The 16,319-nt window shown below is 45.8% G+C and overlaps 1 protein-coding gene across 1 annotated transcript; it reads left to right on the top strand.

Moving 5' to 3' along the window:
- Nucleotides 1-9,085: 9,085 nt before the first annotated feature.
- On the top strand, nt 9,086-14,281 carry LOC117884482 (potassium voltage-gated channel subfamily A member 1). The gene has a single exon (XM_034784907.1). It carries the CDS (start codon nt 9,708-9,710, stop codon nt 11,187-11,189), a length of 1,482 nt encoding a protein of 493 aa, XP_034640798.1. The 5' UTR covers nt 9,086-9,707; the 3' UTR covers nt 11,190-14,281.
- Nucleotides 14,282-16,319: the final 2,038 nt, after the last annotated feature.

The following is a 16,319-nucleotide window of genomic DNA, read 5'->3' as shown; positions in this document are numbered from 1 at the left end:
TTACAAGGGGCTCACAGCACGAAGTGGGTCTGTGTTACTCCTTTCCTAGCAAAAGTACATCATGGTTTATTATGGATGATGATATCAAACCAGACAGAACTCACCTTAACTCCCAGATAGCAAAATGATATTGCAGGACTGGAAGTTGTATACTTAATTGTAGATTGATAAAATGTGACCTGGTGAAAAATGAAAGATGAAAAAAATATAGAGTCCTGGTGGATGCTTATTTTACAGAACACTTTTTCAGAGTATGGCCCAGGGCTGGATTTACACCTTACGTGCCCCTAGGCACAGCATCTTCAGCACCCCCCTGCCTACAGCTGACCTTCGTGTTGCACAGTTTTAGAGAGGGAAGGTGCCCCTAAAATGCTGGCGCCCCCTAGGCATGTGCCTACTGTGCCTAATTGAAAATCCGGCCCTGGTAGGACCACCTTTTAAAATGCCACAGCAGTTGCCCAATGTTTGCACATTAGAAGGTAATGCATGCCTCACAGGGCTGGCCTTACCATAAGGCAAACTGAGGCGGCCGCCTCAGGTGCCAGACTGTGGGGGGATGCCACTAGGACCCAGAGTGTAGAGAATTGTGTCTGCTGCTGGTGCAAATGTATTTTCTCTGCTCTGGATGCACAGAGATGGTGGAGTGCTGTGCTGGAGGAAGGAGGGCACAAGAGACATAACAGGCAGGCAGGAGAAAAGGTGAGAGGGAATAACAGAAAACAGCAGGAGCAGCAAGGAGAGAGAGGAGGAGGAGCCTCTTATGCAGGGCCGGCGCAACCCATTAGGTGACCTAGGCGGTCACCTAGGGCACTAGAATTTGGGGGGTGGCAACCGCGGCATCTGGATCTTCAGCCGCCCCGGTCGTCGGCGGTATTTCGGGGGTGGGACCTTCCGCCACCTCTGTCGGGAGCGGCATTTCGGGGCGGGACCTTCCGCCGCCTAGGGCGGCAGAAAAGCTGGCAGCGCTCCTGCTCTTATGTACCTCTCTAGCACCCCCAGGATCCTGGACTGATTAACACCAGCTTCTCAGAGAGCTTCCTGTTTCCTGCTGCTTCCCTGAACCCACTTGAGGAGAACAGACAGTCAACTGAAACAGTAGGAGCCAGTTAGGCCCTTAGGATGCCGATTTCTTCCCTCACTCCGGCCCTGCTACCAGCCTGCTTATTTGTCCCCTTCAATTGAGTGTTGAGATCCACTATAGCTGGCACAGAACAGCAGTCATGAGTGAAAGAAGAAAACGCCCCTCTGGGACAGCATTCAGAAAAAAGCAAGCAAGCAAGGGAAGCTTTTCTATCTAAGCAGGAAGGAGCTCTCCTGAGATACATAGACACAAATGTTCACGGTGAGCCTTCCAGCCCCAGTGAGGATATGAGTGGTGAGGAGATGCCTGATCTTCCACTTAGTCAGAGTGCGGGTGACCTGGCAGCTACTACATCATCCATATCTCCATCTCAAATGGATGTAACCATGCACATTCCTGAAGAAAAGTGTAGATCAGAGAAGAGTGTGGTAGAGGTGCAAGAAACAGCTGCTGCTGAGTTTAGTTCCTTAATTCTAGATGGTCCAGGACTGTGGACCCACTTGAGCAGTAACCTGAGGGACTTCCTTGTACTGCATGGGCCACAGCAAGTGAAAAACTTCATGTTCCTCAAAGACGATGAAAATAGAAGTTTCCATCCCACACATTACTGGCGTGAAATCCCCAATGGTGACAAAGTGGAGAGGCCACAGCTTATGTACTCAAAAACCCAGAATGCTGCATACTGTTTTTGTTGCAAACTCTTCCAGTCTAATGTTCCAGCCACATTGGGTGCTACAGGAACAAAGGACTGGAAAAATCTAGCTAGAAATCTGGCATGCCGTGAGAAGGCAGCAAATCACCAGAGAACATTCCATAGGTGGAAAGAGCTTGAGATGAGACTAAGGTTAAAGGCCACCACAGGTGATCAGCATCAAGAGAAGATTATATCAGAGTCTCTTTACTGGCAAAATGTTCTGAAAAGGCTCATTGCCATTGTGAGAATGCTTGTTACCCAAAACGTAGCACTGCGTGGCACTTCAGATCAGCCAAACAATGGAAACTTCCTTAAAATTGTGGAGCTGATGGCTGAGTTTGATGCTGTACTGCAGGAGCATCTAAGAAGAGTCACCACCCAAAAAATGTGCACAATTCAAAATGTTTTTCCAAGATCATACAGTTACTGGCAACAAAAGTCAAACAGAAGATTGTGGCAGATCTGAAGTCAGCAAGATATTACTCTGTTATTCTGGACTGCACACCTGACATCCACCATACGGTGTGCAGTCCAGAATAACAGAGTAATGGTGCGTTTTGTAACAACAACAGAACCTAGTGAAAATGTCCCTGCAATGGTGACGGTCAGAGAGCATTTTCTAGAATTTGACATTGATGATACTACAGGAAATGGTATGACAAATGTGCTTCTTAAAAAGCTGGAAGATACAGGAATTGCAATAGCTGACATGAGAGGTCAGGGCTACAATAATGGTGCCAACATGAGAGGAAAGAACAGAGGCCTGCAGACACAAATCCGAGAGTTAAACCCTTGAGCTTTTTTCGTCCCAGGCAGTTCTCATTCATTGAACTTGGTGGTCAATGATGCAGCATCAGCTTCTAGCGAGGCTGCTGATTTTTTTAATGTAATTCAAAGCATCTATGTATTTTTCTCTGCATCAACTCATCAATGGCAAATTTTGAAGCAACATCTGGGAACATCCTCTCTGACACTGAAACCACTGAGTACCACAAGATGGGAAAGTCGAGTGAAGGCGATAAAGCCTATCAAACACCAGATTGGGAAGATAGATGATGCCATAGTTGTCATTATGGAGGATAATGCTATGACAGGAACTGTTCGTGAGAGAACAGTGGCAGAGGGAAATGGAATCACCAAAAACATACATAACTTCACATTTTTGTGTGGCTTAGTGTTGTGGCATGACATAGTGTTTGAAATAGATGTTGTAAGCAAGAGATTCCAAGGTGTGGACCTTGATATATCTGGAGCAATGGAACAACTGGACAAAGCAAAGTCATACCTACAGTCTTACCGGTCAGATAAGGGATTTCAAAACATTCTGAAGAGTGCACAGAAGTTGACAAAGGAATTTCACACTGAAGCTATTTTCCCACCCATTCAAGAATACAAGAGTCACTGAAAAAGAAGACATTTTGATTACGAGGCACGGGATAATCCCATAAGAGACCCTAAACAACAATTCAAACTCACTATACCTGAAAAAGACCTACACCAGCAATGCAGGGCGCTAGAGACAGTATTGACACATGGTGACATGCGTGATATTAATGCGAGTGATTTAGGTGATGAACTGAAAGCCCTTTCAAGATACATTTTAGCAGGATCAACTCCAAAGGCTGTTCTGGCATATATGTGCACAAATAAGATGACCACCCTCTTTCCAAATGCTCTGCGCATACTTCTAACACTTCCTGTAAGAGTTGCCAGTGGAGAACGCAGCTTCTGCAAGCTGAAGTTAATAAAAAGACATCTACACTCCACAATGACACAGGAGAGGCTGGACAGCCTTGCAACCATCTCAATAGAGCATGAGCTGGCCCAGACTGTGGACTTTCAGGAAGCAGTTCAAATCTTTGCAACCAAGAAGGCACGGAAAGCACCACTTTGATTATTCAAACAGATAAAAATGCCAGTGTTTACTATGCAGACAAGAAAAGTTACATTTGCTGTTCAGGCATATGAAAGTTAAGTGTTAAAATTTTTGAACAAGGCATTTTAAGTTGTTAGTTCTCCTTTATTGGGGTAGGTAGCAGAGCATTACCATGAGAGGAGTAGAACAGGAAGAAGGCAGAATTGAGACCTTTCAAAGTTTTGGCCCAACAAAGGCGCATGGGGGTGTCATTTGAGCTCCCCGCCTCAGGTGCCAAAATGTTGTGGGCTGGCCCTGATGCCTCAGAAATGCAGAAGTCCATCGGTTCCTTTCTAATCCAACTTCAGAATTACATTTGCTTCATACAATCTTTCTTACCCTCCCTGTGCCCTAAAAGTCTTTAGTCGGCATCTACATTGTTAAAAAAAAAAAAACCTTACTACAAGGGCAGATCCTCCAAGTGTCTGAGAAAAGTAGGGCGACCTCTAGCTTATTCTACAAGACAGTCTTCCAATGGACAACATTTTTCATTTAAGTTGTGCAGAAAGTTCCAAGGGATAGTTATTTAAACATATTTAGGTACATAAAGATGCATATAGTTGTCTAGTGGGATTTTTGAAAGTGCCTAGGTACTTTTGAAAATCACTCTAGGCACCTGTCTGATCTTTGGGCACCTAAATACAGTACAGTACTCTTAAAAATATGTCCCCAAATCCCTAACCTCATGGCCTAGTAGGACAGATTTTGTTTCTTGTGACTCAACAATCAGAATTTTCTCCTTGTTCCTAAGATGCAAGAGTAGGGGGATAATGGTAAATGTCTGAATTTGCTGCCTTAGGTTACATATATGATTTCTTCTGTGCATTTTCTCTGCCTTTTCTATAACATAAGGAGTATCTAATATTAGCAACCTGACTTCGCTGCAACACCGGATCTCTTCTCATCATTTACAGTGATAAGTAGCTTGGGTATCATGTTATGGGACCTCCTTGTCTTCCGGGGCACAATCCTACTGTACGGTAGTTTATATTCCTTAATAAGACTGCCAGTTGCCCCATCCTGCTACTCCTGATAATGCACTTTTTCTAATGTGTTGTTGAATCAGCTATGCTATAAGCATTTGAGTTATCAGCAAGAAGCAATGATTAAGGTATTCAAAATTATGAAGGAAGGGTATTATGAAAATTGATCAGTGTCTCCTTTTGTTTTTACAACTGTCTCATAATATAAGAACAAAGGACAACTCAATGGGTACTGTTATTGTTTATGTTGCAATACTACCTAGAGATCATCATCAAGACTCTGTTATGCTAAGCAGTAACAAACACATGGTTAGTCCTGCTCTACACTACAAACTTATATCGGTATAACTTCGTCACTCAGAGGTGTGGAAAATCCACACCCCTGAACAATGGAGTTATACCAACCTAACCCCCAGTGTAAACAGCACTATGTCAACGTTAGGGCTTCTCCTGTCACCAAAGCTACCACCTTTTGGGGAGGAGGAATACTTACACGAGAGCGTAGGCAGCATCTTCACTAAGCACTACAGTGGCACAGCTGCACCAGTGCTGGAAGTGTGGACAAGCCCTAAGTAAAGCTGGCTGGGAATTTTTCGACAGAAAATTTTTTTTGCTGAAAAATGCTGATTTGTTGAAACTGATGAGTCATTGAAACTGCTGGGGGGAAAAAAAGCTAAACTGTCAAAATGGGCTGTTTTCATTTGCAATGACTTTGTTTTAAAATATAACCTAATTTATACTAAAAAGATCAAAATTGAACCAAAACATTTTGAAATTATTGAAACAAAATGTTTTGATTGATCTGATGGTTTGCAAAACATTTTGACTTTTTGGCCTGATTTGGGATGGGAAAAATCTTAAAAATTCTCACAGGACAAGAAAACCTTTTCCCACTCACCCCTAATAGTAAAAGACAGTCTCTGCCTCTAACATAATCTAATCTGTCGAGATAAAGAAAGCACCATTAACCCCATTTTACAGATGAAAAGCAGGAAAATTGAGTGGCTTGGCCTGTAGCAGAACAGGATTTTGAATTCCAAACTCTGACTTTCAGCCTAGTGCCTTATTCACAAGACCATCCTTATCCACTACATTTTGAACTTGTAAAAAAATATATAGTAACCTTTATAAAGCATTAGAATAGGGTGAGTATTCCAAATACGTTCATTGCTTTATTTATGCAAAAATATCCAAATGTATTGAACACACCATTTTAAGAATATCTTGCAGCCAGCTCTGTGTAGCATGTAGTCGGACACTGAAATTCATTGCTGTAAGAGGATGTTAAGTCAAATACAGTGGCTGATTTTTTTTAAAGGCTGAATAACTTTCTGATCTCTTTGGAGCAGGGGTTGTCTTTTTATTCTGTGTTGGTACCTAGCACAACTGGGTCCTGGTCCATGGCTGGTCTCTTGGGCAATATTGCAATACAAATAAATAACAGTTAATTGCAAATGAGAGAGTAGTGATCATTAAGGAGGAAAAGACAGGATAATCAGATCTCCTCTTTCAGGGTGTAAATGATTGGCCTTGGAGTAGCAGAAGGATTTTCCTTGTTATAGCTCTTGGCCAGGACAACTGTGGAGTTTTTCACCCTACCTTCAAAGCATCACAGTTTTGGTCACTATCATAGAATATCAGGGTTTGGAAGGGACCTCAAGAGGTCATCTAGACCAACACCCTGCTCAAAGCAGGACCAATCCCCAGACAGATTTTTACCCCAGTTCCCTAAATGGCCTCCTTAAGGATTGAACACACCCCCCTGGGTTTAGCAGGCCAATGCTCAACCTACTGAGCTATCCCTCCCCTCATGCTGGACTAGTCTGCCCAGTGACCTGATGTGTTGTGGCAAATCCGTTCCAATGCATTTCTGCTGCAAGTGGTGCTGATTAGCATCACTCCATCCAAGCTCTGATTGGCAGCAGAGGTAGGACAAACTGTTAGAAGATTTTAAAACTACCCTTCCTCTCTCAAAGAAAGCAGGAGAAATAAATAGGAGACCTCAGAAGTGGGAGGGGAAGGAAAGGTCCACGGAGTCATGTGATTAGACATTTTTAAACTGCCAAGTGCAACCTTAATTGCATTTAATGTTTTATGCAGTGAAACACTAATGAGGCCAGCCCTCTTAAACATGGACATGGTCTATCTAACCCCAAGTGCTTCAAATTACACTCGTTTGTGCAATAAAACGAAGAATGGAAGAAAACAAGCCCGAGTTGTATTTGATCGCCTCTCCTGGTTTGATAAAGTGAGCAGCCGGCTTTTATATAAGGTACATTATTCTGTACTGTAGGAAACAATCCAGCAAAAAGCAGATGACATAATAGGTCTTCTCCGAGTTATGTGATTCATCAGTTCAGTGGGATAAGCAGCATGAAGGGCAATTTCCTTGTAAGATGCTGCTGCTTAACTCTTCCCTCCCAATTAAATCCACACTACACTGGATCCACTGTTAGGCCCCTGGGGCCGGCAAAGTGGAGCGCAGTCCATTAGCGAGCACGTGGCTGGGGGAACTGGGGTCCCGTTGCAAAGGTTGGAGTCAATGGCTGCATTCCGGAGGGGCAGGGAATCGATACAGCGGAAGAGCCAGCCGCAGATCTGCCGGCGCTCGCAGTGGCCCCCGGGGAGCTGTCTCAGCAGCAGCTGCTGGCGCCCGGACTGCAGGCGCATCGCCTCCCGAGCCACTTCTCGGGGCAAGCGCCGGGTGGCCCTGCACCTGGCGAAGGCCTCAGCGCCTCGGGGGGCGGAGGGAGCCCTAACCCCGGGCGTGTCCTGCTGCCCAGCTCGGTGGCAGCCGGGGCAGAGCCAGGGTCAGGTGCTGCGCTACTAACCTACCTGCGCGGCGCGGCTGGGAGCCAGTCCCAGCCCTGGCCGGGCGGTGAGGAGTGTATTGGAGCAGATCCAATCTTAGTGGTTGGGTTGAAAGATGTGACTGGAGCGGGACGGGGGGCGGGGACCTTCTCCCCAAAGGGCACCTTAGGTCACAGGCGGAAAATGTCCTGAGAAAAATATTAACCCAAGAGCCAGGCTCCTGGTTAGTGTCAATAGCTCCCCCCTCCAGGCCCGATCGGCCCCGATCCCCCCGGCGCTCCGCAAGAAGCGGCTAGTCCGGGGCTTGCCCGACCCCTCGCTGCTCCTGCGGCTGGAGGGGAGGGGGGATGCACCTTGCGGGCAGACTGGGAGCCCTTCCAGCTGCTGCCGAGCGCGGCCACACGCCCAGGGGGCTCCGCTCGCCTGGCCCGCGCCGCCGCCTGCATTGCGTCGAAGCTGGCCCGTTTGCAATGCTCGCTCGGACCCAGGGTGGCTGCTGCTGTGCGTGGGTTTAAACCCCACCGGGAGCTCGGGGGAGGGGAGGGCTGCTCCAATGGCACGGTGGGGAGGAAACGTGCGATCGCCCCTTTCCCCTCCTTCCCCCACCCCTCCCATCCCAGCGCTGCACCGCACAGCTCTCAGGTTTCTGCTGATCCTGCAGCGTCAAGAAATGGCTCGAGTTTGCTCCTTGCTCTGCCTGTATTCCGCAGCCGCCTCGCCTCTGCCACGCGCGTCCCGCTCCTTCCTGCTGCTGCTGCTGCTGCTCTAGCCAGGGCGAGCCAAGATCTGCGCCGGGGACGCAGCTGCAGGGCTGCGGCTTTCCCCCTTCCCTGCTGCTGCCCGGCTCTCTTAAGGGCACAGGCAGAAGGGGGGAGAGAGAGAGGCGCTCGCCGCGTCCGGTTTGTTTGGACGCGATCCTTTTGGGCGGGTGTCCCTTTCTCTCCCCATCGTCACCCGACTGGTGCCCAGCGCCGCCGAAGCTAGCAGATGAATATTTCAGCATCTCGCAGGCAGCCCTGTAAAGCGATCTCGGCAGGGGCACAGGCGGAGGAGGAGGGTGAGTTTGCTGCTGCGCTTTTTGGATGCTGCCGCTGCTGCTGCGACTTGACGCATTCCGGCAGGGTCTCCCGGTCCTCGTCCCTCCAGCTGACCCGGGGGGCAGGTAAGGAAGACCTCGCGCTCTGCTTTTCTGCCTCACCCCTCCCAGCCCAGATCTCCCCCTTGGCCCCCTTTTTATTGCTGATTGACCTGCTGCAGAAAGGGGGCTGCAGCTGCGATCCACCCGCAGCCCTGGAACGAAGTTGGCTGGAGGCGACTAAGTTTCTGCAAGAGGGGGTTTGAGACGCGGGAAGTGTAGGCAGACTGCTGCAAACCCACTGAAGTTACCGGGAGGCTTTCCCCTGCCTCCAGAGGGCTTTTGACCAGGTCCTTACATCGGAAGGATGCCCGGTGTATGAATGTGCGGGGACAGGGGTGTTAACACTATGGGAAAAGCATGATGCTTCTTGCTGGGTTCTCCCCCCTCTCCCAATCCAGCCCATCTGAGTGTGTTGTGGTTTTTTACCTATATACTTTCCCCCTCTCTCCCCTTGCAGCCTCCAGCGACTGCCCCGAAGCGAGCTTTATCCCCCAAAACCAAGAGGCGGGAGGCCAGTGGAAATTGCTGTGTTGGCATTGCAAGCAATCTCATCCCTGCCCCCCTTCTTATTTATTTATTTTGGTGGTAACTCCGTGGCAGCAGCAGCAGTGATGGTCGAGTCAGCGAGAAAAGCAGAAGGACCGCGTTAAAGGCAAAAGGAACCGGCTGGGGAGGGGAGCCCAGCCTGGGGTGTGTGATTGACACCCCACAAACCCTTCTTCCTTGGGACACACACAGGGGACCCCTCATGCCTCCCTCCCCTCTCCTCTTTCCCCTCTGAGGTTCTCCACCCCTTATCCCTCCCTTTCCTGATTCTCTCCATCCCAGACCCCTTTCCCCTCATCTAGTTCTCCTTCACCTTTCTGGGGTTTTCCATCCCTGATCCTCATCCTCTGTCCCACCTCTTAAAGCTCTTCATTCTGGATCCACCATCCCTCCTTACACCCTCTAAGGCTTTGCATCCCAGACCCCCCCATCCTTCTCCCCTGAGGCTCTCCCCTCTTGGGGCTCTCCATTTCAGACTCCTCTCCCCCACCCAAGGTGTCCCTCTATACCCTTGAGACTCCCCCACCCCCTGTGCCACCATGACAGTGATGGCTGGAGAGAACATGGATGAGACCTCTGTCCTGCCAGGCCACCCCCAGGATAGCTACCAGCCAGATGCCCATGATGACCATGAGTGCTGCGAGCGGGTGGTGATCAACATTGCTGGGCTGCGCTTTGAGACCCAGCTGAAGACCCTAGCCCAGTTCCCCAACACGCTGCTGGGCAACCCCAAAAAGCGCATGCGGTATTTTGACCCATTGCGCAATGAGTACTTCTTTGACCGGAACCGGCCCAGCTTTGATGCCATTCTCTATTACTACCAATCTGGAGGCAGGCTCCGCAGGCCGGTCAATGTGCCTCTGGACATGTTCTCTGAGGAGATCAAGTTCTATGAGCTAGGTGAGGAGGCCATGGAGAAATTTCGGGAGGATGAAGGGTACATCAAGGAGGAGGAGAGGCCCTTGCCCGAGAAGGAATACCAGCGCCAGGTGTGGCTCCTGTTTGAGTACCCAGAGAGCTCCGGGCCAGCCAGGGTCATTGCAATAATCTCAGTCATGGTGATCCTCATCTCCATAGTCATCTTCTGCCTAGAAACTTTGCCGGATCTGAAGGAGGACAAGGACTTTACAGGGACTCTGCACCGCATTGACAACTCCACCGTGATCTACAAGTCCAACATTTTCACCGACCCTTTCTTCATCGTGGAAACCCTTTGCATCATCTGGTTCTCCTTTGAGCTGGTGGTGCGCTTCTTCGCCTGTCCCAGCAAGCCTGAGTTCTTCAAGAATATCATGAACTTCATTGACATAGTGGCCATCATCCCCTACTTCATCACCTTAGGAACTGAGATGGCTGAGCAGGAAGGTACCCAAAAGGGGGAGCAGGCCACCTCTCTGGCTATCCTGAGAGTCATCAGACTGGTAAGAGTCTTTAGAATCTTCAAACTCTCCAGACATTCTAAGGGCCTCCAGATTTTGGGACAAACCCTCAAAGCAAGCATGAGAGAGTTAGGTTTACTAATCTTTTTCCTCTTCATTGGGGTGATCTTGTTCTCCAGCGCGGTGTATTTTGCTGAAGCTGAAGAACCTGAGTCTCATTTCACAAGCATCCCTGATGCTTTCTGGTGGGCTGTGGTAAGCATGACCACTGTGGGATATGGTGACATGTACCCTGTGACAATTGGAGGCAAAATTGTAGGCTCCTTGTGTGCCATCGCTGGCGTGCTGACAATTGCCCTGCCCGTACCTGTCATCGTGTCCAACTTCAACTACTTCTACCACCGAGAAACAGAAGGGGAAGAACAGGCTCAGTTACTCCATGTTAGCTCCCCCAATTTAGCATCTCACAGTGATCTGAGTCGCCGTAGCTCCTCCACAATCAGCAAATCTGAGTACATGGAAATCGAAGAGGATATGAATAATAGCATAGACAATTTTAGAGAGGCTAATCTCAGAACTGGCAACTGCACCATAGCCAATCAAAACTGTGTTAATAAAAACAAACTGCTGACTGATGTGTAAAAAAAACCAAAACAAAAAACACTCTCAGCTTGAAGACTTTAAGTGACACAGTCACACTTTGTAGATGCTTTACTAGTAGTCTTTGAATGCTTTATTTACCTCGTAAATGCATTGTTGCATTGCGAATTTTTGCTCAGCGATCAAGAAGTTTTCAGGATCCATGAAAGATAACGTTTTTGGTTATTTTTAAAGGGTATTTTCCAACTGGTCAATGATAACTATTTGAACTAGGCTAGTGATAAATATCAATCATATGCTTCTAAATCTAAACTTATTTTTTCATCCTTGTTGCTTGTTTAACTTAATTTTAAACAAAACACAGACAATTTTAGAGATATAAAAATATGCATGGATTCCAGTAAAATATTCTGCAAAACTGCACAATGCATCCAAGAAAGTGCATCAGATAAAAACTTCAGCAAAAAATATGCAGCAAGCATTTGCTGCTGTTTTGATCAACTGAAGTATGAATTTCCCCTCTTTTGTGAAAGATGATGTAGTTCCGATCTACAAAATCATGCAGCACCTTATTAAAAATACACTTAAGCCTGGTCTTGTTGCTGTATACACCCTTAACATAGAAGAACTATTCTATAAAAAAGACAAAACATCTGCAATGCTGCTAAGTTTTCTTAACTGCAGATGGTTTAAACACATGTTTTTTCCCTCTCCAGGACTGGAAGCAAAACTTTTAGCCCCTTTGTTGCAAGATAGCACAATGGAGTTTAATATAAGCATGTCTGAATTTGATACTATTTACTTTATAATCGCATGCCTGAAACATTACCTCAGACAATAGGGGATAAGCTTTTGTTTGAAATGAATCTTCTAAAAATAGGTTCTTTCTTTTTTCTTTTTTCTTTTCTTCTTGATTTGCATTCACCAAAAGTGCACTCCTTAATTTATTAAATATTTGATTAGTAATTTAAAGTACTGTATTTAAGTATGTATGTTAGTCAAACGGGAACAATAACTTTTGGAGATCAAAGCATGTTCAAATATTCAGCATTATGGCCTAAATGACTAAGGTGTAACTTGAATTAATTAATGCATGAATTCAGTAATAATAATAATAATTAATTAATAATAAAGCACTTGTTGGATTGAGGGCCAGAAAGAACTGAATAGAGAGACCTGATGAGTTTCCTGCATTGCTCAGGGAAATGTGTTGGCTTCTGTCCAGGCACTGTTGGAAAGGAACATATCCCATCCCTTAAAGGGAAAACTATATGGAAAATTAAGAAGTCAAGTTATGGATAGCAACAGCTAAGAACTAGTATTCTTTGTAGGTGAAATGCCTTTTGGTGCATTCTCAGAATGTAAATGAAACTTATCTATTGTATACATCCAAATCGCAGTAGCAGATTTCTTTTGCAGTCATTATTTGAGGTCTATAGACTTTTATACTCCCTAAAACTCACTGAAGAGACTCAACAGATTGATTTAGATAGTTGCTTAGTGCCTTTATCCTTTATCTACTGAATCGCTAAAAGTGCCTCCTTGAATAGAGCTGATCATAAGTAGTGAAGGAAGAGGCAAGTCACCAACACACAATCAGGAATGTACTGTGCTATCTCCAGGCACAGCACACACATACACAGAGAAGAGGAGAGCAAAAACCACCAGCGCCCGAGGACATCTTTTTTCCCTTGGCAATGTGATGCTGCGGGGCTCAGCATTTGCCTCTGCCAAATAAGTCACAATCATGTTTATGCAAGACTCAAAGTTTCCCCAGATTGTTTATAGAGACAGCGCTGCCCTCATCGTTTTTGCCTTTCCTTCCCTGAGATGACTCTTTGGCAGCCTGCCCCAGAAGGGCAGAACACAAGAGGAACGAAGGACCATCATTTACTGCAGCATCGACCAGGCAGGCAACCAGATTGGAGGGCTGCACCTTTCTTTCCCCTTGGATTCCCCAGGAGGTAGGTGAGAGAGGCTTCCCATTTCCCAGCCAAGCACACATCCCTGTCCCCCTCACCCTTTCACTAAACTCCTTCAGCAACCCAATAGATTTTAAATCCCATTGCAGATATTTCAAGCATCTCCCATCCGTCCCCACTGTGACCTGATGGATGGTAGCAATGCTGGGAAAAGGAATCTTCTGCAGTATGCAAGCCTTGACCAGTAGGCCCTGGAAGATGACAACTTTCAATCTTAACCAACATAGGCACTAATCCTCCCCCCCCCCCCCCCCCTTTTAAAGGACAAAGTTGAGAATCTTTATTCTGCACATAGCATGTGGCCAGCTGCAGTTGAGCCATTTCCCACTGTACAGGCCCCCTCTTACTCCCACCCCCATCATCTACGTATCAAGGCACGTATAATCTAAAAACAAATTAACTCTGCAGTTATGCACAAGTCTAACATGCCAGGTTTACAGAAAGACTTGACTTCTCACTGTGTGGCTTCTATTAATATTAATGATCACTTTCCGATCCAGGACAGAGGGATCTCAAAGAACTGCAAAGTATCTGATAAAACAGGGCATTAAACTCTCCAGATAGATGAGGTAAAGCTTCCTTCCCAACCCACACCCCCACAACTCACCCTTCCCGCCAGAATTAAAATCTGGTGGTTACAATCTTTCATAGTCGAGGATGCAACTTCCCATGGTTAGACTGACTTGCATGCTGCATTCAGTTCAAAACAGCAATAATCAGTTCAGTGCTGTGGGACTGATGATCAGAAAGTAGCACCTGAGAGACGAGGCCTCACTTTAGCAACATGGTTTCTACAGTAGTTGGGTAGCCGCACCTTCGTTTAACTACCAGACGGATGGTTATTCTGCATGTATAAAGAGAAAAATGCTGCATGCAGTGGGTCTTTTATTAGCAAGGGATAGGGTGAATCATTAGGGTTTGGGGTGGTTGGGGAGTCTGAATGTTGCTTACCCAATTATAGCTCATTACAAAGGAACTAAATAAGTATGGAGTACAGGGATTAACCTCATGTAGCATAGGCATGCATTTTTGGCAAGTTTGACAAAAAACTCTCACCCCTTTGCACTAAATGTGCTGAAATGTCTTTGTAGGCCTGAAGGTGCACTTAACAACTGCCTGTTCTTACCAATAAATGTATTTTTCTTTTTTACATTTTCTTTTCTACTGTATTTCTTTTGGTGAATGGCTTGACCTCTAAAATGAATGTTTCCTCCAGTGGGAGAGGACTGGAAATGGGCTGATGGCCAATTTATTGTCTCTCCAAAGGAGAGAAAGAGGCCCTAATTCATAGCATGGTTTAGGGAGAGTTGTCTGAAATATCAGCAATCAGTATGATCTTAACCAGAAATCTTTACAGTGTGCTAAACAACAACAGGTGACCAATTCAAGAGAGAATGGAAACAAAAGGCTTTGTAGTCACCTTCCTTATTGGAATTGGTGGAAGGAGGAATGCTACAATAAAGGGCCAAATTCATTGGTGAGGTAACCCCACTGAAGTCAACACACTTGATTCTTCGAGTACTTCAACCAGTTTGACTTTGCAACTCCATTGACTTAACAGGTTCATCTGGGTGTAAATGAGCAAATTAAGTTCATTGACTTCAGTCAAGTTACACTAGTGATGAATATGACCCAAGGCAATTAACTTCCTGTTACAAATGCTGCATACATGCATGGGATTAACTTTATTCTTGTAAGTGAAGTTAAGCATGTGCATGTAGGTACGTTTACATTTGAGATTGGAGGTGTGCTTCCCAGCTTGCATAGAGGTATCCATGCTAGCGCTGCTCAAACTAGCAGCCGAAAAATAGCACTGTAGCCAGGATAACACAGCCAACAGCTTGGGCTAGCTGTTTGCAGAATAGGGGCCTGGGTGCCCAAGCCAGTAGTCCTTGCTCAAACAACAGAACTGTTGGTTTCAATAATTTTGCCCAAGTAGAGATTTCAAGGATCAGGCATTTCGTAGCAGATCAGCTACATATAATTCATTAAAGATTGCACTGGGTAGACAAATGAACCAGGGACAAATTTCATTCTCCTCAAGTTTTGGCTAAAAGACAATCGTTTTCATTAAATGTACAGAGCGTATTTTTTCCCTGTTACAATATAGCTGACACACAAATGATGCATAACTAACATTTTAAAGATAAACATAAGGAATCAAAGGTCATTTTTCCCAAGTAATGCCTGCCTTTGGACAATGCAGATTCTCTTTATTTTTGGACATCTCTGCGTTGTATTAAAATTAAAATAGAACTTGGAATGGAAGAAGAAAAACTCATTGCTTAATTTATTTAAAAAAGCTTGAAAAGGTTATTCAAAAACATGCCTGATGTATGTTTTTCTTTTTTCTTTCTTTGACTTTAGATTGATTACCTGTACTTACAAGGGTGACATTCAAGGTTAATTTCACCCATAAAACAGAAAAGGAACATATCACGGTATAAAAGTGCTTTCCCTTTCTGGTCCTGATCCTATATCTCATGCATACTCAACACTTCAGTCAACTTTGATGGGAATTTTGGATGTACAGGGTATGCAGTACAGGGCCGGCTCCAGGGTTTTAGCTGCCCCAAGCAGCCAAACAAACAAACAAAAGCTGCGATCGCGATCTGCGGCGGCAATTTGGCGGGAGGTCCTTCGCTCCAAGCAGGAGTGAGGGACCGTCCGCCGAATTGCCGCCGAATAGCTGGATGCACTGCCCCTCTCCAGAGCGGCTGCCCCAAGCACCTGCTTGACAAGCTGGTGCCTGGAGCCAGCCCTGATGCAGTATCAGGTCCAAAGTGTGATTCACTTTTCTTTTTTAGGGGGTCTCTTAGTCACAGAGCTAAGTCACAGGTAGAAATAGCAGGTTGTCTTCAGCAATCTCACAACATTGTTGTAAAGAATGGGAACTACAAAACAAACACACTTTTAAAGCTGCTTTAACCAGGGAACTACATTTTTATTTTTGTTGGAGTTTTCTCAGGCCAGGTATAGCACATATTGTTTTGCTATGTCCTAAAATACTACTTTAGATTCATCAAATGTGTCAATGCCTATATTTACATCAGGAAACTTCAGGGTATTCTAACTTTTTTTTTTAGTGTAGGTGAATTGTGCTCCACTAAGACCAGCAATTTATATTATCAGTGAATGCTGTACCTTCATATTGTAAAATAATGAAATGAAGCTCGGGGTCTTCACTGAA

This window comes from Trachemys scripta, chromosome 1, assembly GCF_013100865.1.
Source record: "Trachemys scripta elegans isolate TJP31775 chromosome 1, CAS_Tse_1.0, whole genome shotgun sequence".
Classification (NCBI taxonomy): domain Eukaryota; kingdom Metazoa; phylum Chordata; order Testudines; family Emydidae; genus Trachemys; species Trachemys scripta.
The sequence above is the reverse complement of the archived record's forward strand: the minus strand, read 5'-3'. Positions and strand labels throughout refer to the sequence as shown.